Genomic DNA, 23,741 nt, shown 5'->3' on the forward strand with positions numbered 1-23,741 from the left:
GGTCCACGGGTGATTGATGGTTGGCGCGGTCTCGGTGGGCCGAAGGGCTTGTTTCCAAGCTGTATCTCTAAACTAAACTAAATTGTCCGACTGACTAGATGGTGTCTGGAGATGAATAGCTATAGCTTGGTAATTTTTCATCAAATATCAAAAGTGTGATTCTAAACTGTTATTTATGTCTTCCAGTTTTCCCAGAAATTGGCAGTGGTCGGGAGCATGCTGTGACATTGTGTGACGGAGGTTGTTCTCTGGATTCTTTAAAGCAAGAACTAAACTTGTCTCTGGATAAGACAGAGATAACCTCTGAGACAAGGAACACCTGCAGGCAATTCAGGGCTTGAGTGATCATCGTGGACTGGTTTCTGTCACCTCAATGTGTGGCAAATGGACTTATTCTCCATATATCCTTTTTATTGCTTCTCTAAGAAATTATGTGGTTCAGCGATGGATGGCAAATTTATAAATTGCTATAAATGAGGTTTTGTTAGCTAACGAGTGTTAACTTGCTAACATGTCGTTCCTCTTATTTAAAATGTCACTTTTTGTCATTTCTACATTTTATCTTCAATTTCCTGAAACTATTGAAGAATCTACCAAATGAAGTAACATAAATTGTCAACGCCAGAACACATAATGTACAAAAGTATATGTTCACTCAAGCGTCATTCAACGTTGGTTTTCCTTGTGTTGTTCAAAATCATCATTATAAAGCAATGGGGCTTAATACCTCCAGACTGTTTGGCTTTCAGTACTTAATTTGGCTTTAGTCCAAATAATTTTTTTAAAAAATCAGTAATACACTTATTGAGGGCAGTGGTTAGCCCAGTGATACAATAAACTTTGTAAGGTTGATTAGTAAGGGTGTCAGGGATTATGAGGAGAAGGCAGCAGAATGGGGTTGAGAGGACAAAGATGGATCAGCCATGATGAATGGCGGAGTAGACTTGATGGGCCGAATAGCCTAATTCTGCTCCTAGCAGCATCTCTGGGGAAAATGGATAGGTAACATTTCGGGTTGGGACCCTTCTTCAGACTGACCCAAAACTGCAGTCTTATCCAAAGATACTAGAGGGACAAGATGGACCACTCCGTTGCAATCGCCTATACTGAAGTGTGGTATGCAAAGGAGCCATTTTAGTAGGCCTCTCGCAGTGTAATCAGTGTTTTGGGGAACAGTATGTGTGATGATACCATTAAAATGCAGAATATATCTCATCTATCAATTCACAGATTTTTGTTATTTTTCTTTTAAAATGTTTCTGCAAGTTTCTGCCCACTAAAATGGCGCCATAACATACTACGGTTGTTAGGGTCGAGTGGTCTATCTTGTTCCTCTAGTATCTTTGGTCTTATTCCTTGCCATGTTTCACAATCCTTTCTGACTGTCCCTTCTGACCTCCCATCTACCTCATTGGAGACCTTCGAACTTTCTTTAATCAAACTTTACCTGGCACTAAACGTATTCCCTTTAGCCTGCATCTGTACACTGTGGATGGCTCAATTATAATCATGTATATTCTATTTGCTGACTGAATAGCCTGCAACAAAAAGACTTTTCACTGTAACTCAGTGTACGTGCCAATAATAAACTAAACTAGACTAAACTCTCCGATCTGAATGATTAACTCTCAGCTGAGTTTCACTCTGTTTTCATCTCGGTTAATTCCCCAGCATCTCCATGCCCACATCTAGAGCCATCTGAGACTGTGGATTGGTCTCCCTTAGACCTCTCACCATCTCTTCATTGCTAACTGCTGGCAAGATATTAACTAGCTCAACCAGAGAGCAGTGCTGACTTGCTGGCTTTACCTTGAACTAAACGTCATTCCCTTAGCATGCATCTGTACACTGTAAATGCATTGATTGTAATCATGTATTGTCATGTATTCTGCTGACTCGTTAGCACGCACCAAAAAGCTTTTCACTACCTATAAACGTACACGTGACAATAAACTAAACTGAACTGAACTGACCTCATACCATCTTTTCATTGCTAACTGCTGTTGAGATATTAACTATCTCAATTTTTTTTCACTGCCGCTATTCATTCTAACCCAATGTGGATAACTCTGCCCATTAAGGATAAATGTAAACGCTGTCATGGAAGCACAAAGATTAAGGGCAGAATTAAGTCATTTGGCCCTTTGGTCCTCTCTCACCTTTCAATACATCTGTGGCTGATCATCTGCTTCAGTGTCTGTTTCCATCTTCTCCCCATATCATTGATACCTTTAACATGAAAGAACCTCCTTCTTCGATATGTGTAAGGACATGGACTCCACTACCTTTTGTAATTGTAGAATCGCAAACGTTCACCACAATGTCTTTTGACCCTAGTTCTAAATATATCCCCCAAGGTTCAGAATATGGCCTGCATTTAGTCCATTAGGAAATTTAGAAGTTTCAATTAAATCCTCCTCAATAGCCCAGAAAATATCGGTCTAACCAACTCAGCCTCTCCTCATGTGCCGGTCGTGCGGATCCAGGAATCAGCCGAGTAAACATTTGCTGCACACCCTCGCAGCAAGAACATCCTTCCTGCATGTAAGGCGTATATAAAAATCCAGATGGAGTCCCATCACGGCCATGCAAAGCTGCAACAAGATATCCTTACTCCTGCACTCAAACCTGTTGCAATGGAGACCATACCATTCACCTCCCTAACTGCTAGCTGCCCCTGAACACTTGTTGTAACTGGTGTACAAAGACACCTTGGTCTCGATGCAATCTTTCTTTTCCCAGTGTGCCACCATTTTGATAATAATCTGCCCTTCAGTTTTAGATCCAGCACGGTGGTGCAGCGGTAGAGTTGCTGCCTTACAGAGCCAGAGACCCGGGTTTGATCCTGGGTGCTTGTCTGTACGGAGTTTTCCACGTCAACCAGCGATCCCCGCACATTTACACACATTGTTCTCACCGTGACCTGCGTGGGTTTTCTCCGGGATCTCCGGTTGCCTCCCACACTCTGAACATGTGCAGGTTTGCAGGCTAATTGATGTTCTGGAGGCAAGCAGGATCATGTGCTAATATATGTAATGCAGCATTACTGCCTCACTGATCCAGGGACCAGATTCAACCCTGACCTTGGTTACCGTCTCAATGGCGTTTGTGGGTTCTCCCTGCGACCAGCTCAGTTTAGTTTAGAGATACAGCATGTAAACAGACCTTTCCATTTATATTGGTATAATTGTAAAATTGTCCTCAGTGTGTGTAGGATAGTGTAAGTATGCAGGGTGCAAATGTAAAGAGACTTTAGTTTAGTCTCTAAAAAAAACAATTTGCTAATGCAAATTGCGAATGTTAAACTGCATTTGCTCAATCACCCAACTTGTGTAAATCACACTGGAACCTCTTTGCATTCTCCTTACAGCTCACATTTCAGCCCCCCCTTCCTCCCCACCCCACCACTGTAAATTCAGCTTAGTTGAGTCTAGTTGAGTGGAAGAATCTGAATGGAGTTAATGGGGATGTAGGGAGAATGAAATGAGATTACCTCAGTGTAAATCAGTATCAGTGTAAATGAATGGTCAGTGCACACTCTGTGGGCCGAAGGGCCTATTTCCACTCTCTGTAACATCGTTTAGTTTAGTTTTGAGATACAGCGCGGAAACAGGCCCTTCGGCCCACCGAGTCCACGCCAACCAGCGATCCCCGCACATTTACACACATTAACACTATCACATTAACACTAGGGACAATTTCCAATGTTACCAAGCCAATCAACCCATAAACCTGTACGTCTTTGGAGTGTGGGAGGAAACCAGAGATCTTGGAGAAAACCCACGCAGGTCATGGGGAGAACGTACAAACTCCGTACAGATAACACCCGTAGTCAGGATTGTACCCGGGTCCCTGGCGCTGTAAGACAGCAACTCCACCGCTGCGCCACCGTGCTACCCTTCTTTTGGGCAGCAGACTACATCAGATCACCTGTCTATGGCGACACTCACAAGAGTGTAGGCTATAATTTGCTGCTGATCACTGGAAAGTCTAGTGGCAAAAGTCAGGCGAATTAAATATTACAAAGAGCTTTGACAAAATTTACTGCTAATAAAACATGCACAGAAATCATATTAAAATGAAACCATAATTTATTAAATGAATATACTCCCTGACTTTCTTTCCATTGTTTCAACGCAACGTTAGAAAGCCACGATGCTTAATATTGCCAAATTGTGTGCTCTACTCAAGTGCCAATGATTCATTAATTTGGCTTGCGTCCAAGTAAGCAATTATCTCTAAAATGCGAATTAAACTTAAATTAAGAACTTAATGACTGACATTTTAAAGATAATAGAGAAAAATATGTCGTTCAGCAGCGGAGTGCAGGGGTTAGAAAGTAAAGGCTTAAAAATGAAACTGTTTTATTTTAATTTTATCATGGGTCAAGGGTGGGGAGCAAAATTGGATGGTCCCTGAAAACTGGTGCAGGGATTGTGATTAACTCCTTCCCATTCCGTTATTTAAAACAGAGGAGGCCATTCAGCCCACTGGCTCTACGCCAGTACAGCAACTCTATCAGTCCCTTTCTCCTCCCATTATTTCCCTGCAGCTCTTATTCTATCTTGCAAGCACATCACATCTCTTAGTTGTTCCTTTTTTGCTACTTAGGTTGTACTCTACAGTGCAGGAAAGAACTGCAGATGCTGGTTTAAATCGACGATAGACACAAAATGCTGGAGTAACTCAGCAGGTCAGGCAGCATCTCTGGAGAGAAGGAATGGGTGACATTTCGGGTTGAGACCCTTCTTCAGTCTGAAGAAGGGTCTCAACCCGAAACGTCACCCATTCCTTCTCTCCAGAGATGCTGCCTCTCGCGCTGAGTTACTCCAGCATTTTGTGTCTATCTTAGTACTCTACAGTGCTCAGTTAACTTCCAAGAATGCCTTAGGGGAGCGAGAGACAACTTGAGCAGCTTAAGGTAACTCAAGTGGCTCAGTGGCGCAGCGGCCCAGCTGCTGCCTCATAACGCCGGAGATGCTGGCTACGGTTGCTGTCTGTGCGGAGTTTGTACATTCTTCCTGCGACCGCATGGGCTTTCTTCAGGTGCTAAGGTTTCTTCCCACATCCCAAAGACATATAGATTTGTAGGTCAATTGGCTTCTGTAAATTGTGCCTAGTTTGCAGGATGCGAAAGTGGGATAATATAGAACTAGTATATGGGTGATCGATGGTTGGCATGGAATCAATGGGCTGAAGGGCCATTCTTGCTATTGAGGGCGTGCAGCATAGGTTTACTAGGTTAATTCCCGGAATGGCGGGACTGTTATATGTTGAAAGACTAGGCTTGTATACACTGGAATTTAGAAGGATGAGAGGAGATCTTATCGAAACGTATAAGTGTATGACTCTATGGTCCCCTTAATAAGATTATTAAGGGGTTGGACACGTTAGAGGCAGGAAACATGTTCCCAATGTTGGGGGAGTCCAGAACAAGGGGCCACAGTTTAAGAATAAGGGGTAGGCCATTTAGAACTGAGATGAGGAAAAACTTTTTCAGTCAGAGAGTTGTAAATCTTGTGGAATTCTCTGCCTCAGAGGGCAGTGGAGGCCAATTCTCTGAATGCATTCAAGAGAGAGCTAGATAGAGCTCTTAAAGATAGCGGAGTCAGGGGGTATGGGGAGAAGGCAGGAACGGGGTACTGATTGAGAATAATCAGCCATGATCACATTGAATGGCGGTGCTGTCTTGAAGGGCCGAATGACCTCCTCCTGCACCTATTGTCTATTGTCTATTGTCTATTTCATTGCTGTATCTCCAAACTAAACTAAATTAAACTGAACTAAACTAAAACTGGTCACAGGAAGAACGTGCAAACTCCATTGAGACTGCAACCAAGGTCAGGATTGAATGTGGGTCCCTACATCAGTGAGGCAGCTAAGTTACATACACAATCATGCTTGCCTCCAGAACATCATAGCCCGGCTGCTGCTTATTAAGATTTCTGTTTGCATTCAGCAGCAATCAATTTCTTTGTAGGTTGTAGTCACTGAAAGGAAGCATGCAGGTACAGCAGGCAGTGAAGAAAGCCAATGGAATGTTGGCCTTCGTAACAAGAGGAGTTGAGTATAGGAGCAAAGAGGTCCTTCTACAGTTATACCGGGCCCTGGTGAGACCGCACCTGGAGTACTGTGTGCAGTTTTGGTCTCCAAATTTGAGGAAGGATATTCTTGCTATTGAGGGCGTGCAGCGTAGGTTCACTAGGTTAATTCCCGGAATGGCGGGACTGTCGTATGTTGAAAGGCTGGAGCAATTAGGCGTGTATACACTGGAATATAGAAGGATGAGGGGGGATCTTATTGAAACATATAAGATAATTAGGGGATTGGACACATTAGAGGCAGGAAACATGTTCCCAATGTTGGGGGAGTCCAGAACAAGGGGCCACAGTTTAAGAATAAGGGGTAGGCCATTTAGAGCGGAGATGAGGAAGAACTTTTTCAGTCAGAGAGTGCTGAAGGTGTGGAATTCTCTGCCTCAGAAGGCAGTGGAGGCCAGTTCGTTGGATGCTTTCAAGAGAGAGCTGGATAGAGCTCTTAAGGATAGCGGAGTGAGGGGGTATGGGGAGAAGGCAGGAACGGGGTACTGATTGAGAGTGATCAGCCATGATCGCATTGAATGGCGGTGCTGGCTCGAAGGGCTGAATGGCCTACTCCTGCACCTATTGTCTATTGTCTATTGTCTATTGTTGCAGACATCAGTTGGCATGTATCGCAAAGTGCCAAAGTGGTCTTTGTTGTATGTTTTGCTTAAAACTGACCTGGACCCTTGTAAAAGGGAATTGCATTGTGTCTAGATGGGTAATGGCAATCATGCAAGAAGTGAAACTGATCATCCAGCTCAGTAACCCGTACCTGCCTTCTCTCCATACCCCCTGATCCCTTTAGCCACAAGGGCCACATCTAATTCCCTCTTAAATATAGCCAATGAACTGGCCTCAACTACCTTCCGTGGCAGAGAATTCCACAGACTCACCACTCTCTGTGTGAAGAAATGTTTTCTCATCTCGGTCCTAAAAGACTTCCCCCTTATCCTTAAGCTGTGACCCCTGGTTCTGGATAACGTACTGTGACTGATAACGTACCGCTGAGGAGAGGCTGGTTGTAGCGGTAGGGTGGTGGCAGCTGGTCGATACTGTCCAGTCGTCGGCACATTGCCTGGGAAAGGTGGTCGACCCGATGGGTGCTCCCCAGCACGATGCTCTGCAGGTAGATGGGTTCGATGAAATGGCTCAGGAGTGACCCCTGAGTTCCCATGACGTTCCACCTGAAACACAGTTGTAAGCAGGAGAGAGTTAACAAACCTGCGCGGAAATGAGTTTCGTTTAGTTGATGGTCACGCGTACCAAGGTACGGTGAAAAGCGTTTGTTGAGCCCAAGCCAGTCAGCGGAAAGACAATACATGATGACAATCGAGCCATTCACAGTGATACATGATAAAGGGAATAACCTTTAGTGCAAGGTAAAGCCAGTAAAGTCCGATCAAAGATAGTCCGAGGGTCTCCAAATGAGGTGAATGGTGGATCAGGACTGCTCTCTAGTTTGTGGTGGGATGGTTCAGTTGCCTGATAACAGCGGGGAAGAAATGCCCTTGACTTGCAACTCCTTTGGAATTATTTCACCGTGCTCGGATGTGTTGATTCTAAACAGGGGCCTTGAGCAGATTGTTCCCAGCTGATCACTTTGCGTGTGAACTTGTAGTTCATCTGGCGCAGCTCGTTTCTGGTCCCCCTAATTGCCGCTCGCTGCAATGAAGTGATGAATGAGCTGTTGGCTATTGCCAATCTAGGACAGGCGCTTGTCCAAATGCACCTGAAAAATCTGTGACCAGTGGTGTTAATTGGGTTGGGGAATTAAATAAAAGAGCAGAAAGGCTAAAGATATTACATATTAAAACCAACCCAATGGGATGGAGATCAAAAATGTTGAGGCAGCGTCCGAATATCAAATGACGTAGCAATTCTATCCTGTCTGTTGATGGTTTGGATAGATAGAGATATAGAGGTTGAGAGAGATACAGGCTATTTGTCCCACCGAGTCCCTGCTGACAATAACCACCCATTTACATTAACCCTACCGGGGGAGATGAGGAGTGCTGAGCTTGTCCGGAACAAGGAGACGATGAGGAATGTCTTTAGTCAGAGGGTGGTGAATCTGTGGAATTCATTGCCACAGACGGCTGAGGAGGCCAAGTCATTGCGTATTTTTAAGGCGGAAATTGGCAGATACTTGATTAGTACAGGTGTCAAGGGTTATGGGGAGAAGGCAGGAGAATGGGGTTGAGAGGGAAAGATAGATCAGCCATGATTGAATGGCGGAGTAGACTCCAATGGCCTAATTCTGCTTCTATGACTTATGACCTTATGAGCTTATGAACAGAAGAATATAAATATAGGTCTTCAGACTGAAGAAGGGTCCTGACCTGAAACGTCACGTATCCATGTTCTCCAGTGATGCTGCCTGACCTGCTGAGTCACTCCAGCATTTTGTGTCTATTTTTGGTATAAAACTGCACCTGCAGTTCATTGTTGTTACATTTTAATATAAATATATTATTTTGTATACAATTATGGGAAGGCCTGGGAGAGTGACTTTTTCCCGTCAGTCCGTAGATTTGAGATTGAAGGAGAAGAGGGAAGTGGCAGGTTTACGTTTCCAGAGTGGAAGTGTGTTTGTAGAATCCACTGCCTGGAAACCTAGTAGAGACTGAATTCCTCATTGCCTTTTAAAGGTGGATGAGCTATTGATGTACCTTAACCTAAAGCTGTGAACCGTGAGATGGGATTATTCTGAATGGTTTTTAATCAACTAGCGTAAATGTAATAGCCTTCCTGGTCTCCTTCTGAGCTGAATGTTTCTTTGATAGTCTCACATGTGGTGCAGCGGTAGAGTTGCTGCCAAACAGCGCCAGGAACCCAGGTTCAACCCTGACTACGGGTGCTCTCTGAATGGAGTTTGTACGTTCTCCCAGTGACTTGCGTAGGTTTTCTTCGGCTTCCTTCCACACTCCAAAGGCGTAAAGAGGTTTGCAGGTTAATTGGCTAGGTATAATTATAAAATTGTCCCTGGTGCGTGTAGAATATCGTTAGTGCGCGGGGATCGCCTGTTTCCGCACTGGTATCTCTCAACTAAACTAAACTAAGATCAGGTCAGGTCACTTCAGGGCAGGCGATCCGCCATTATGGGCATCAGTTAGCTAATCTGAGAGTGCAATGACAATATTTACAGATGGTGTATTTTTACATCCAGATATTGATGATAGAATTAGATTTGTCAAACCTCAAAAAAATCACGTTCTAGAAAATGGAACATGGAACAGGAACATGGAACATGGAACAGGAACATGGAACATGGAACATGGAACATGGAACATGAAACATGGAACATGGAGCAGGCCCTGGCCCACAATGTCTATTCTGAACATAATGCCGAGATAATCTCATTTTATCTGCCTGCACTTGACCCATATCACTCCATGTACCTTCTTAATTGCCACTATTGTACCAGACTCCACCACCACCTTGGCTAGGTGACCACTAGGTGGTTGGAGCAAAGCCCTTATTCGGTGGCGCAGCGGTAGAGTTGCTGCCTTACAGCGAATGCAGCGCCGGAGACTCAGGTTCGATCCTGACTGCGGGCGCCGTCTGTACGGAGTTTGTACGTTCTCCCCGTGACCTGCGTGGGTTTTCTCCGAGATCTTCGGTTTCCTCCCACGCTCCAAAGACGTACAGGTTTGTAGGTTAATTGGCTGGGCAAATGTAAAAATTGTCCCTAGTGGGTGTAGGATAGTGTTAGTGTGCGGGGATCGCTGGGGGGCGTGGACTCGGTGGGCCGAAGGGCCTGATTCTGCACTGTATCTCTAAATCTAAATCTAAAAAGAATTATCAGTGATAATGGACATTCGCCAACAACCGATACCACCCCCCCCCCCCCACTATTTTCCGATGTAACAAGGTTTACTGTACTCCAAATTGGATCTCACCAAAGTCTTACAGAACTGCATCATGACTTACTGATTCTTATATTCAATGCACCGTTCTCTGCATTCTTATTCTGAATCTCTGGATTATTAGTCCAGTAACACCACCACTGGACTGTTGAGATTGTTGCAAAGACCGTTCCAGTTATTACCCAGCTTTTGAGCACCATTCTGAATGAACTTGTACATAATCTAATCAAAGTAAAATAAACCTGTGCTGACAGCCGTCACTGTGAGCATTAAAAATTCATATAACTGTCTAAGTGTCTGTGTACATTTAGTTAATTTTCTTTCAAACAGTGTGGGGACATCACTATTGCTACTCGTGTAGAGATAAACATCACAATAAATTGTTAATATCTTTTGATGAACCCAATGTTACATCGCTGAAATAATTTGCGACATTTCAGTGAAGCCATAACATACAACCAGTTTATAAATGTAATGACATTGTGTAACATGGGTTATTAATTTTTAATAAACATTAGCTATGAAACATTGATAAATGTGCTGCCATCAATTGTTATGAGATTACATTTTGTGCCAGATTTCCAATAATAATCTTTACATTTGTTTAAATAGAGTTGTAATATGTCCCTTGGGTCAAAAATAGCACAAGATACATTCATTCTCATCTTTACAACTACAGAAGCCGGTGGTCCATTTATAGAAACTATCTGCAGACATCCCAAGACACATTACGACTGAGGTCAGCGGGGTTAGATGTGGCCAGAAACCGGGTGGAGGCTGAGAATGATGAAAGGTTAGAGAGTCACAGTGTCATGTAGTGCAGAAACGGCCCTTCGGCCCAACCTCTTCATAGAAACATAGAATATAGGTGCAGGAGGAGGCCTTTCGGCCCTTCGAGCCAGCACCGCCATTCAATATGATCATGGCTGATCATTCAGAATCAGTACCCTGTTCCTGCTTTCTCCCCATATCCCTTGATTCCGTTAGCCCTAAGAGCTAAATCTACCTCTCTCTTGAATACATCCAGTGGATTGGCCTCCACTGCCTTCTGTGGCAGAGAATTCCAGATTCACAACTCTCTGGGTGAAAAAGAAAATCCTCATCTCAGTCCCAAATGGCCTCCGCCTTATTCTTAAACTATGACCCCTGGTTCTGGCTCCCCCAACCTTGGAAGCATTTTTCCTGCATCTAGCCTGTCTAATCCCTTAAGAATTTTATATGTTTCTATAAGATCCCCTCTCATCCTTCTAAATTCCATGGAATGTAAGCCCAGTCAATCCATTCATTATCATATCATATCATATCATATATATATACAGCGCGGAAACAGGCCTTTTCGGCCCACCAAGTCCGCGCCGCCCAGCGATCCCCGTACATTAACACTATCCTACACCCACTAGGGACAATTTTTACATTTACCCAGCCAATTAACCTACAAACCTGTACGTCTTTGGAGTGTGGGAGGAAACCGAAGATCTCGGAGAAAACCCACGCAGGTCACGGGGAGAACGTACAAACTCCTTACAGTGCAGCACCCGTAGTCAGGATCGAACCTGAGTCTCCGGCGCTGCATTCGCTGTAAAGCAGCAACTCTACCGCTGCGCTACCGTGCCGCCCATTATGCTGAACAAGATGTCCAACTAAGCTAGTCCCATTTGCTCATATCCCTCAAAACCTGTCCAACGTCTTTTAAACTTTGCTACTGCACCTGCTTCAACCACTTTCTCTGACAACCCGTTTTATATACCCGCCACCCTCTTTGTAAAAAGGTTGCCTCTTGCGTGTCTTTTAAATCTTTCCCCTCTAATCCTAAACCTATGCCCTCTAGTTCTTCATTCCCCAACCCTGGGAAGAAAAGACTGCATGCATTAATTTATCTATATCACTCATGGCTTTATGCACCTCTATAAGATAACTCCTCAGCCTTGTATGCTCCATGGAATAAAGTCCTAGCCTGCCTGTACAACTCATGCACTCGAGTCTTGGCAACACTCTCGGAAAACGTTCTTTGTGCTCTTTCCAGATAAATGACATCTTTCCTGAAGCAGGATGAGCAAAATTACATAATACTCCAAGTGCAACCTCACCAATGTCTTGTACAAATACAACATAACATCACAACTCCTGTGCTCAATGCCCTGACTAATGAAGGCCAGTGTGTCAAGTACCTTCTTTACCCCAGATAGACACAAAATGCTGGAGTAACTCAGCGGGATCATTTTCCAATGTTCTATAGATTCAGGATCAGTTCCTGTGGATTGGAGGGTAGCTAATGTTGTCCCACTTTTTAAGAAAGGAGGGAGAGAGAAAACGGGAAATTATAGACCAGTTAGTCTGACATCAGTGGTGGGGAAGATGCTGGAGTCAATTATAAAAGAGAAATTGCGGAGCATTTGGATAGTAGTAACAGGATCGTTTCGAGCCAGCATGGATTTACGAAGGGGAAATCATGCTTGACTAATCTTCTGGAATTCTTTGAGGATGTAACTAGGAAAATTGACAGGGGAGAGACGGTGGATGTGGTGACCTCGACTTTCAGAAAGCCTTCGACAAGGTCCCACATAGGAGATTAGTGGGCAAAATTAGAGCACATGGTATTGGGGGTAGGGTACTGACATGGATAGAAAATTGGTTGACAGACAGAAAGCAAAGAGTGGGGATAAATGGGTCCCTTTCAGAATGGCAGGCAGTGACTAGTGGGGTACCGCAAGGCTCGGTGCTGGGACCGCAGCTATTTACAATATACATTAATGACTTGGATGAAGGGATTAAAAGTACCATTAGCAAATTTGAGATGATACAAAGCTGGGTGGTAGTGTGAACTGTAAGGAAGATGCTATGAGGTTGCAGGGTGACTTGGACAGGTTGTGTGAGTGGGCGGATGCATGGCAGATGCAGTTTAATGTGGATAAGTGTGAGGTTATCCACTTTGGTGGTAAGAATAGGAAGGCATAGTATTATCTGAATGGTGTCAAGTTAGGAAAAGGGGATGTACAACTAGATCTGGGTGTCCTAGTGCATCAGTCACTGAAAGGAAGCATGCAGGTACAGCAGGCAGTGAAGAAAGCCAATGGAATGTTGGCCTTCATAACAAGAGGAGTTGAGTATAGGAGCAAAGAGGTCCTTCTGCAGTTGTATAGGGCCCAAGTGAGACCGCACCTGGAGTACTGTGTGCAGTTTTGGTCTCCAAATTTGAGGAAGGATATTCTTGCTATTGAGGGCGTGCAGTGTAGATTTACTAGGTTAATTCCCGGAATGGCGGGACTGTCGTATGTTGAAAGACTGGATCGACTAGGCTTGTATACACTGGAATTTAGAAGAATGAGAGGAGATCTTATCGCAACGTATGAGATTATTAAGGGGTTGGACACGTTAGAGGCAGGAAACATGTTCCCAATGCTGGGGAGTCCAGAACAAGGGGCCATTAAGGGGTAGGCCATTTAGAACTGAGATGAGGAAAAACTTTTTCAGTCAGAGAGTTGTAAATCTGTGGAATTCTCTGCCTCAGAAGGCAGTGGAAGCCAATTCTCTGAATGCATTCAAGAGAGAGAGCTAGATAGAGCTCTTATGGATAGTGGAGTCAGGGGGTATGGGGAGAAGGCAGGAACGGGGTACTGATTGAGAATGATCAGCCATGATCACATTGAATAGTGGTGCTGGCTCGAAGGGCCGAATGGCCTCCTCCTGGACCTATTGTCTATTGTCTATTGACAGGCAGCATCTCTGGAGAGAAGGAATTTCTTCTCTCCAGAGATGCTGCCTGTCCTGCTGACATTTTGTGTCTATCTTTGGTTTAAACCAGCATCTGTAGTTCCTTCATACACACCTTCTTTACAATCCTCCTTATCCGTGACACCACTTTCAGGGAACAATGAACTTGTACTTCTAGATCCCACTGTCCTACCAATCACCAAAAAACCTATTCTGGTTTGATTTTCCAAAATGCAACTCTTTGCCTTTCCAAAGCCTACACCCAGCTGATTAAGATCCCACTGTAATTTTTTATAACCTTTTTGACTGTCGAACGCACTACTCTCTGCAGAGCCTTCCTGTCCTGGGCAGAGCTGTTCCCAAACCAGATTGAGATGTTGCCGGACAAGATGCTTTCTTGTGCCCTGAGAACTGCCTGATCAGATGTATCCGACGACACTGTGGGAAGCTAGAGAGGAAATTGCAGGAGCCCTGGCTGAAATTTACGAGTCGTCATTAAATACAGACGAGGTGCTGGAAGAGTGGAGGGTGGCAAAAGTCGTGCCTCTATTCAAGAAGGGCTGCAGGGTAAAGGCTGGAAACTACAGGCCAGCGAGCTTAACATCGGTGGTCGGAAAGTTACCGGAGAGTATTCTGAGGGATAGGATACACGTGCATTTAGATGGACCAGGGCTGATTAGGGATAGTCAACATGGTTTTGTACGTTGGAGGTCGTAACTCACGAATCTGATTGTTTTTTGAGGATGTGACCATAAAAGGTCGATGAAGGCAGAGCTGAAGATGTCGTATACATGGATTTCAGTGAAGCATTCGACAAGGTTCTGCATGGTAGGCTGCTCTGGAAGATTAGATCCCATGGTATTCAAGGAGAGATAGCTGAATGGATAGCAAATTGGAAGGTAGCAGAGGATGATGGTGCAAGGTTGCTTTTCGGAATGGAGGCCTGTGACTGAGCATTTTGGGAGCACTGACATGGGCAGGACCCAAGGTGGGGTTCTGGGGCGTGTTGTAGAGCAGAGGGATCTATGAGTACAGTCACATAGTTTGTTGAAACTAGCATCACAGGTAGATAGGGTGGTCAAAAAGGCTTTGGCCTTCAACAGTCAGAGTATTGAGTATATGGTATGAATATTGATTTCTCTAACTTCAAGTAACCCTTGCTTTCCCTCTCTCTCCATCCCTCCCCCATCCTAGTTCTCCTACTAGTTCTACTGTCCTCCTGATTAAATATTACTGATTGTATGCCTCATTGTCACCTTCCCCTCAGCTAACGATGGACCATTCTACATTCCCTTATCAACATCCGCATTGATCTGTCATTTTCACACCTTACCCTTCCATATCTCTAGACTTCCTCTCCCCTGACTCTCAGTCTGAAGAAGGGTCTCATCCTGAAACGTTACCCATTCCTTCACTCCAGAGATGCTGCCTGTCCCGCTGAGTTACTCCAGCATTTTGTGTCTATCCATTGAATATAGAAGGTAGAAGGTCATGTTGCAGTTGTGTAAGGCATTGGTGAGGCCGCATTTAGAGTATTGTGTTCAGCTTTGGGCACCATGTTAAAGGAAAGATGGTGTCAAGATGGAAAAGGTGAAGAGAAGATTTATTACGATGTTTTGCCAGGACTTGTGGGCCTGAGCTATAGGGAAGAGGTTGAGCAGTCTAGAACTCTATTCCTTGGAGCGCAGGAGAATGGGGTTTACAGAGGTGTACGAAATCATGAGAGGAATAGATCGGGTTGACGCACAGAGTCTCTTGCCCAGAGTAGGAGAATCAAGAACCAGTGGACATAGGGTTAAGGTGAGAGGGGAAATATTTAATAGGAACCTGAGGGATAAAGCTTCTTCACACAAAGAGTAGTGGGTGTTTGGAAAGAGCTGCCGGAGGAGGTAGTTGAGGCAGGCACTATCGCAATGTTTAAGAAACATTTAGATAGATTCATGGATAGGACAGGTTCAGAGGGACATGGGCCAAACGAAGGCTAGTGGGTCATGTCGGTCGGTGCGGGCAAGTTGGGCCGAAGGGCCTGTTTCCACTTTGTAAAACTCTATGACTACCACCTGCCTCTTGGCATGAGGTTCACAGTGTGGGCCTGGTCCTCTCCAGCACTCCATTGTTGCCACACACACTAATGAGTTCCCAAAGCATATTAAATCAGTGGCTAAACATTATGTATCTAATTTTTTACATCATTGTTCTTTTCATTAATTAACGTTTCTCCATCGTTAGTGCAATTATTGCAGCTGCCTTTCCGCTGTACATCTCCTTTCATGATTAATAAGTAGTCATTATATTTAGCTTCCTGAATCAGTCAATTAACAGAGAATACTTTGTGATAATTACAGACTGTTAAAGGCAATGTTCTGTACCTGGAGAGCAATCTGTTTTTTTTGGAATCGGCGACACAAATCACCATAAAATAAAGCTCCTGCAGTAATTTTCTCAAACAGAACAATTCACTCCACACATTAACTCACCAGCAGAATCAATACTGGGAATTAGAAACATCTTTTAATATCATGCAAGAAAAAGCAACCATCTGGTATTAGTGACTGAGGGAGGAAGCTGTCTGCTGGTGTGGGTCGTTAAGGTAACATTTTCATCGACTTAAATACCCGTCTGAAAGCTCACATCAAATTGAAGATGATATTTATACAGAAACAATTAGTCCATTTTACTGCCTCTGGGAAATATGCTGCACTCTGTCAACATGATTTGCATAATTGTACTGTAATCCATGATAGACTTGTATTTAATCCCAAATAAATGTGAGAGTCAAGAGCTCCAGAATAGCTTCAGTGAAAGAAGAGTTCATTTTATGTGGATAGGCACAAAATGCTGGAGTAGCTCAACGGGACAGGCAGCATTTCTGAGAGAAAAGGAATGGGTGATGTTTCGGATCGAGACCCGATTGTGAATGATCAGCCACGATCACATTGAATGGCGGTGCTGGCTCGAAGGGCCGAATTTTTCTACTCCTGCACCTATTGTCTATTGACCCTTCCTTAGACTGATTTTGTCTTTTTAAAAAGAATTTTTGTTTTAAAATAAGATGATTTTCATTCATTTTATGTGGATTATTTTACATTGCCTATGCACATTGTTAATATTGGGCTTCAGCTTTCAACTAGACCTTGCAGCTTTAGACTGGATATGATAGGTTTAGAGGGATATGGGGCAAATGCAGGCAGGTGGGACTAGTGTAGATTGAACATGTTGGTCAGTGTGGGCCAAGTTGGGCCGATGGGCCTGTTTGCGTGCTGTGTGACTCTACGACTCTTGAGACACCTGTGGTACAAAATGTCCATTGAAATTAAATCGCATCTGCAGTTGGTTAGGCTTGCCCTTGCCTCGTTCAATCTCAGTGGCATCTTTTTGCTGTAAACTGTTGGAGAGGTGGGATGGAAAGGCTTGGTGCAGGACAATCAAGGTCTGCCTGCACAGAGCAAGAATACTTGCAGGTGGAGCTGTTGCATTTTTTTACCACCTGCACTTTCTCTGCAGCGGTAACTCTATTCTGAAGCAAAACACAAAAAGTTGGAGGAACCTATTCTCCTCCATTTACTCCACATTCCAGCATCTGCAACTGCTTGTGCCTGCATTGCATTGTACGCCCTGTTTATTTTCTCTTCTGCGCTGGTAGAACTGCTACCTCACAGCGCCAGAGACCAGGGTTTAGCCCTATCTTCGGGTGCTGTCTGTGTGGAGTTTGCACGTTCTCCCCGTGACTGTGCGGATTTCCTCCGGGTGCTCCGGTTTCCTCCCACATCCCAAAGAGGTGGCTTTGGAGATTAATTGGCTTCTATAAAGTGTGGAAAGCCTTTTGCAATGCATTACGCTGCTAAAGTAATGCCCAATTGGTCCCTTATCTTTAATGCCATAAACCCACTGCATTTAAAAATCATTGTGATCCTCTTCCACAGCAACACTGCGGCACAATCAGCAATGATAAAAAGAGGCTTCAATGATGCTGGAAAGGGGCTTGGAAAATCTCTCACTCTCTCTCTCTCTCTCTCCTTTAATCGGACTTGGCTGTGGCTGGGAGAGGAGTTGACCTTAAAGGGGATGTGTTGTCACTCTATCCAAATGTCTTTTGACAATAGACAATAGACAATAGGTGCAGGAGTAGGCCATTCGGCCCTTCGAGCCAGCACCGCCATTCAATGTGATCATGGCTGATCATTCACAATCAGTACCCCGTTCCTGCCTTTTGATGCATCTGTGCCCAGCACATCTTCAAGCACGGCTTAATGGCACCGAGTGTTGTATCAGTGAAGTGCTGATACAATCGGTTGAGTACTCCAACCGATATATAAGGAGACCAGTAAGACATCGCTAATGTTTGCCTCTGGAATCAAGGTACGGTAGCACAGCGGTAGAGTTGCTACTTTACAGCGAATGCAGCGCCGGAGACTCAGGTTCGATCCTGACTACGGGTGCTGCACTGTAAGGAGTTTGTACGTTCTCCCCGTGACCTGCGTGGGTTTTCTCCGAGATCTTCGGTTTCCTCCCACACTCCAAAGACGTACAGGTATGTAGGTTAATTGGCTGGGTAAATGTAAAAATTGTCCCTAGTGGGTGTAGGATAGTGTTAGTGTACGGGGATCGCTGGGCGGCACGGACTTGGTGGGCCGAAAAGGCCTGTTTCCGGCTGTATATATATGATATGATATGATGATATGACAATTCACTTCTCCTGAGTATACGATTTCCAGAGTGCCTTGTCTTTATTTCTTTAGTCAATGACTTTTCAAGTCTATTTAACAGCCTTGTGCACTTCATACTTTGGATGCGCCTCATGTTCTGTGGCAGTACTTGAGGTGAGGGACTAGAGCACTGGAGAACACAAAGCACTTTGAGTTTTTCTTTCAGCTTCAAGTATTTTTGGTGTAATGCGAGTTTATGGTTCCTCTGCAACGTTCCAAGTGCATCTGTCAATCCCTCACGGGTCTCTGTGGAGCACCAATTATAGTTTCAATCCAGCACTTCAATTGCTGACATTACCTCCTTCCCTTACGGTTGCCAATTTGCTGAACATTTTTTTTCTTACGGCCAGCTCTATGTGGCAGTAAGAACTGGGTTAAGATCTGTCAGAATCACCACTCTGAGGACCTTCAAGCCACCAAATGGTGGAAATGTCCATCACAATCAACTTGGTCCGAATTAAAAACCCTATTGCAGAAACAAAGCCATGCCAGTGGAATTAACTATGGCAGCCTGAGTAACTTGTAAACATCACCAACAGTTTATCCTATTCCAACCCCAATGAGGTTACGGCCAAGGAATCACCCAAAAGACTAAGGAAATTTGTCTTGTCTCCAATAACTGTTTCCACAGATTCACCAGGGAAGGCATCCTAGTGGGATGCAGTACCACTTGGTATAGCAGTGGTTCTGCCCAGAACAGCCAGAAATAGCAGAGAGTTGTTAACTGCAGCCCAGTCCATCACACAAACCAGCCTCCCCCATCGACTCCATCTGTACTTGACATTGCATTTGGAAAACAGCCAACAAAATTAAGGACCGCTCACATTCTCTCTTCTCCCCTCTCCTGTTGGCACAAAAGCTTGAAAGCACGTACCACCAAAATTGAGAACAGCTCCTTCTCTGCTGTTACTAACTCTTGAACATATGCCAAAGATGAATTCCTGATCTTCCAATCTGCCTCGTTGTGGCCTTGCGCTTTTTTAATCTACATTTTCACTTTAGCTGTAACACAATATTCTGCAGTCTGTTTATTTTCTCTTTGCAACTTCCTGAGGTACTTATGTATCTTATGATTTGCCTGGATAGCACAACAACGTTTTTCACTGTGTCTGGGTACAACCAATAATAAACTGAAGATAGATACAAGAAGCTGGAGTGACACAGCAGGTCAGACAACATCTCTGAAGAAAAGGAATAGGTGACACTTCGGGTCGAGACCCTCCGGTCTGAAGAAGGGTCTCGACCCGAAATGTCACCTACTCCTTTTCTCCAGAGATGCTGCCTGACCCGCTGCGTTACTCCACCTTTTTGTGCCTATCATCATATCATATCATATCATATATCTACAGCCGGAAACAGGCCTTTTCGGCCCTCCAAGTCCGTGCCGCCCAGTGATCCCCGTACATTAACACTATCCTACACCCACTAGGGACAATTTTTACATTTACCCAGCCAATTAACCTACATACCTGTACGTCTTTGGAGTGTGGGAGGAAACCGAAGATCTCGGAGAAAACCCACGCAGGTCACGGGGAGAACGTACAAACTCCTTACAGTGCAGCACCCGTAGTCAGGATCGAACCTGTGTCTCCGGCGCTGCATTCGCTGTAAAGCAGCAACTCTTCCGCTGCGCTACCTATCTTTGGTTTAAACCAGCATCTGCAGTTCCTACCTACACACTCATGGTGAACTTTGTACTGAGCCATGTTGGGGGTGCAAACCTTAATCTGGACTTGGCCTTTTTTAGTGGGAATGTGGAGATCCTCTTTGTTCCTCAGAATGACCCTGGAGTACAGGATGATCCTGGAGTACAGGATGATCCTGGAGTACAGGATAATCCTGGAGTACAGGATGATCCTGGAGTACTTGTAGGAGGAAAGTGAGGAAACCTACACAATAATAAACTGTTTGTACTTGTCTTCTGCTTAGCTGAGAGTTGGATTTGAGGAAGAATTCACAAAAGACTTGCTCCAGCAACAATTGCTCAGATTGGGCAGAGACTCAGCTTTCTGTGTGGTGAAAGGTGACAAAGGATTCGGTAGCAAATAACTACCGTTAAGTCAGCAGGCCAGAGAGGAGCAACTCTTTGAATAAAACTTCTGTCAATTGGTGTTTCAGACTCAAATGAGAAATTACAACATTTGGGCAGTCTTCTCTTTAGAACCAAGATTCAGTGGTACGGTGGCGCAGCAGTAGAGTGGCTGCCTCACAGCGCCGGAGACCCGGGTTCGATCCTGACGATAGGTGCTGTCTGTATGGAGTTTGTACGTTCTCCCTGTGACTGCGTGAGTTTTCACCGGGTGCTCCGGTTTCCTCCTACGCTCCAAAGATGTACAGGTTTGTAGGTTACTTGCCATCTGTAAATTATGAATTGTCCTAAGTGTGTGGGATAGTGCTAGTTTGCGGGGACATCGCTAGGCCGAAGGGTCTGTTTTCAAACAGTATTTGTAGAGTGTAACGTCACTGAGCAATGTGAGAACAAAGTAGTGATTTAAAAATTTTTTTTTTAGAGATACAGCGCGGAAACAGGCCCTTCAGCCCACCGAGCCACGCCGCCCAGTGATCCCCGCACATTAACACTATCCTACACACACTAGGGACTTTAAAAAAAACCATTTACCCAGTCAATTAACCTACAAAGCTGTACGTCTTTGATATTTTACTGAAAGATGACATTATTCTTTCTATGACCTGAAGTTTTTGAAAGGTACTCTATAACTCACTGGCTCTCCACTGGACCACTTCGGCATTCTATACCATCATCCCTTCCAAGCTGGTTACCAAGCTCACGGAACTGGGTCTCTGCGCATCGCTCTGCAGCTGGATCCTCAACTTCCTCTTCAACAGATCTGTTCGATTTGGCAAAAACACTTCTTCCTCAATAACAGTTAGTAGGGGAGCTCCTCAAGGCTGTGTGCTCAGCCCCCTGCTCTACTCACTCTATACTCACGACTGTGTAGCCAGACGTAGTGCAAGCTCCATCCTCGTTCGCTGATGACAGCATCGTTGTTGGACGAATTACAGATGGTGATGAGTCAGAGTATAGAAGTGAGATCGATCGACTGATCAAATGTTGCCAGCACAACAACCTGGCTCTCAATGACAGTAAGATCAAGGAACTGATTGTGGACTTTGGAAGGGGAAGGGTGAGGACCCATAAACCTGTCTGTATCGACGGGACGACGGTGGAGAGAGTCAAAAACCTCAAATTCCTGGGTGTGCATATTTCCAAAGATCTTTCCTGGACCCAGCACACTGATGCAATTATAAAGAAAGCCCATCAATGCCTCTACTTCTTCAGAAGATTGCGGAGATTCGGTGTTAGAGAGGATTCTCTTGAATTTCTACAGGTGTACAGTAGAGAGCATATTGACTGGTTGCATCATGGCCTGGTTGGGCAACTTGAATGCCCAGCAGCGAAGAAGACTGCAAAAAGTTGTGAACACTGCACAGTACATTAAGGGTTCTGACCTTCCCACCATCGAAGGGATTTACTGGAGTCGCTGCCTCTAAAAGGCAGCCAGCATCATCAGAGACCCACACCACCCTGGCCACACACTCATTTCATATTGCCATTGGGAAGAAGGTACAGGAGCCTGAAAACTGTTACGTCCAGGTTCAGTAACAGCTTCTTTCCTTCAGCCATTTGGCTATTAAACACTACAACCTCAAATAAGCTCTGAACTACATAGACTATTATTGTTATTATTGCACTATTATTGGGGTTTTTTGTGTGTACTTATGTGTGTGCATGTGTGTGTGTGTATGTAAACACACTAAACATTATTTTTCTCTCTCATTTATTATATTGTTTACAGTGTACTATGTTTACATATTCTGTTGTGCTGCTGCAAGTAAGAATTTCATTGTTCTATCTGGGACACATGACAATAAAACACTCTTGACTCTTACAAGCCTTTCTTCCTAAAAACTTTGAGACTTAACGATTAATCCAAATCTATTTTTAGTTTAGTTTAGTTTAGAGATAAAGGCGGAAACAGGCTGAGTCCGCACCGACCAGCGATCCCCGCACACATACACACTATCCTACACACACTAGGGACAATTTTACAATTATATCAAGCCAATTAATCTATAAACCTGTACGTCTTTGTGGTGTGGGAGGAAACCGAAGAACTCGGAGAAAACCCACGCAGGTCACGGGACAAACGCACAAACTCCGTACAGACAAGCACGCGTAGTCAGGATCAAACCCGGGTCTCTGGCGCTGTAAGGCAGTAGCTCTACTGCTGCGCCACCGTGCCGCCCTTAATAAATAAAATCTGTGCAAAAAATGCTCTTCTGTGAGTATTCTCGATCATTCTCACTGATAAATGCATTATGTTTCACTTCTGGTACACACGCCTGGCAGATGCTGATGGACACATTCTGCCAATCTCTCCCTGCACAATTATGCCATCTGTGCCCTACGAAAGGTTTGGTTAGTGCTAATGGCTGCCTGCGACTGCAATTCTACAGCAGACGAGCGTAAAGTGTGGCAGACAAAAATATTTGCGACTACGTTTTTCACACAAAGGGTGGTGGGTGAATGGAACAAACTGCCAGAAGAGGTAATTGAGGTTGGGACTACCCCAGCGTTTAAGAAACAGTTAGACAGATACAAGGATAGGACAGGTATGGATGGATATGGACCAAACGCGGGCAGGTGGGACCAGTGTAGCTGGGACATGTTGGCCGGTGTGGGCAAGTTGGGCCGAAGGGCCTGTTTCCACACTGTATCACTCTATGACTCTAAGTTCTAGTTTTTCCTGGCACTAGATTATATACTCCATCTCACTCTTGTCTGTATTTAGATCAGCAGTACAATAGCTATCGGAATGTTTCTTGTATTACAGGATCCCAGTTTTAATAAGCAGCTCCAACCAGAAGTTAGTGGGTCTTTGGATGCCAAGTTGCATTGTTTGTGCTGGTGGGATTGCGAGGCTCCTGACCCATCTTGAGTTTGTTAAAGCTTCTTTAATAAAGGACCAGGATATTGGTATTGGTTTAATATCATCACATGTACCGAGATACACTGAAAACCCAAGTCAATGAGAATTGTCTCTTTGAACCTCTGATTGAATTCAGAGTATTGTAAATACTGCTATAATATTCTATACGGATCCTGGGCTGGAAAGACACAGAGAGCTGCTTTCAGATGCTGCTTTGTTATGTATCTTGGAAACTGAAGTGCTACATGTACAATATGATTTCTTTGAAATACAGTGGATGATATTAACCATGGCACAATATTTGCAACACTCCATCAGTGCCAAGTATTGGCCCAAGATCTAAAAAACAATCAGGTCTGAAGTATGGCTACAATGATTTATCCCTTTTTCCCTTCCTTTGGTTTATTTCTAACTCACACTGTG

The 23,741-nt window shown here is 44.4% G+C and overlaps 1 protein-coding gene across 2 annotated transcripts in view; it reads right to left on the reverse strand.

Annotated features, from left to right (window-relative positions):
* adarb2 (adenosine deaminase RNA specific B2 (inactive)) overlaps nucleotides 1-23,741 on the reverse strand; it is a 634,387-nt gene that overhangs the window by 25,741 nt on the left and 584,905 nt on the right. For both annotated transcript variants that reach the window (XM_078425174.1, XM_078425183.1), the window contains exon 8: nucleotides 7,086-7,267. In XM_078425174.1, coding sequence (XP_078281300.1) covers nucleotides 7,086-7,267 — 182 coding nt within the window. The remainder of the gene's footprint in view (nucleotides 1-7,085; nucleotides 7,268-23,741) is intronic.

Source organism: Rhinoraja longicauda, chromosome 2, assembly GCF_053455715.1.
Source record: "Rhinoraja longicauda isolate Sanriku21f chromosome 2, sRhiLon1.1, whole genome shotgun sequence".
Classification (NCBI taxonomy): Eukaryota; Metazoa; Chordata; class Chondrichthyes; order Rajiformes; family Arhynchobatidae; genus Rhinoraja; species Rhinoraja longicauda.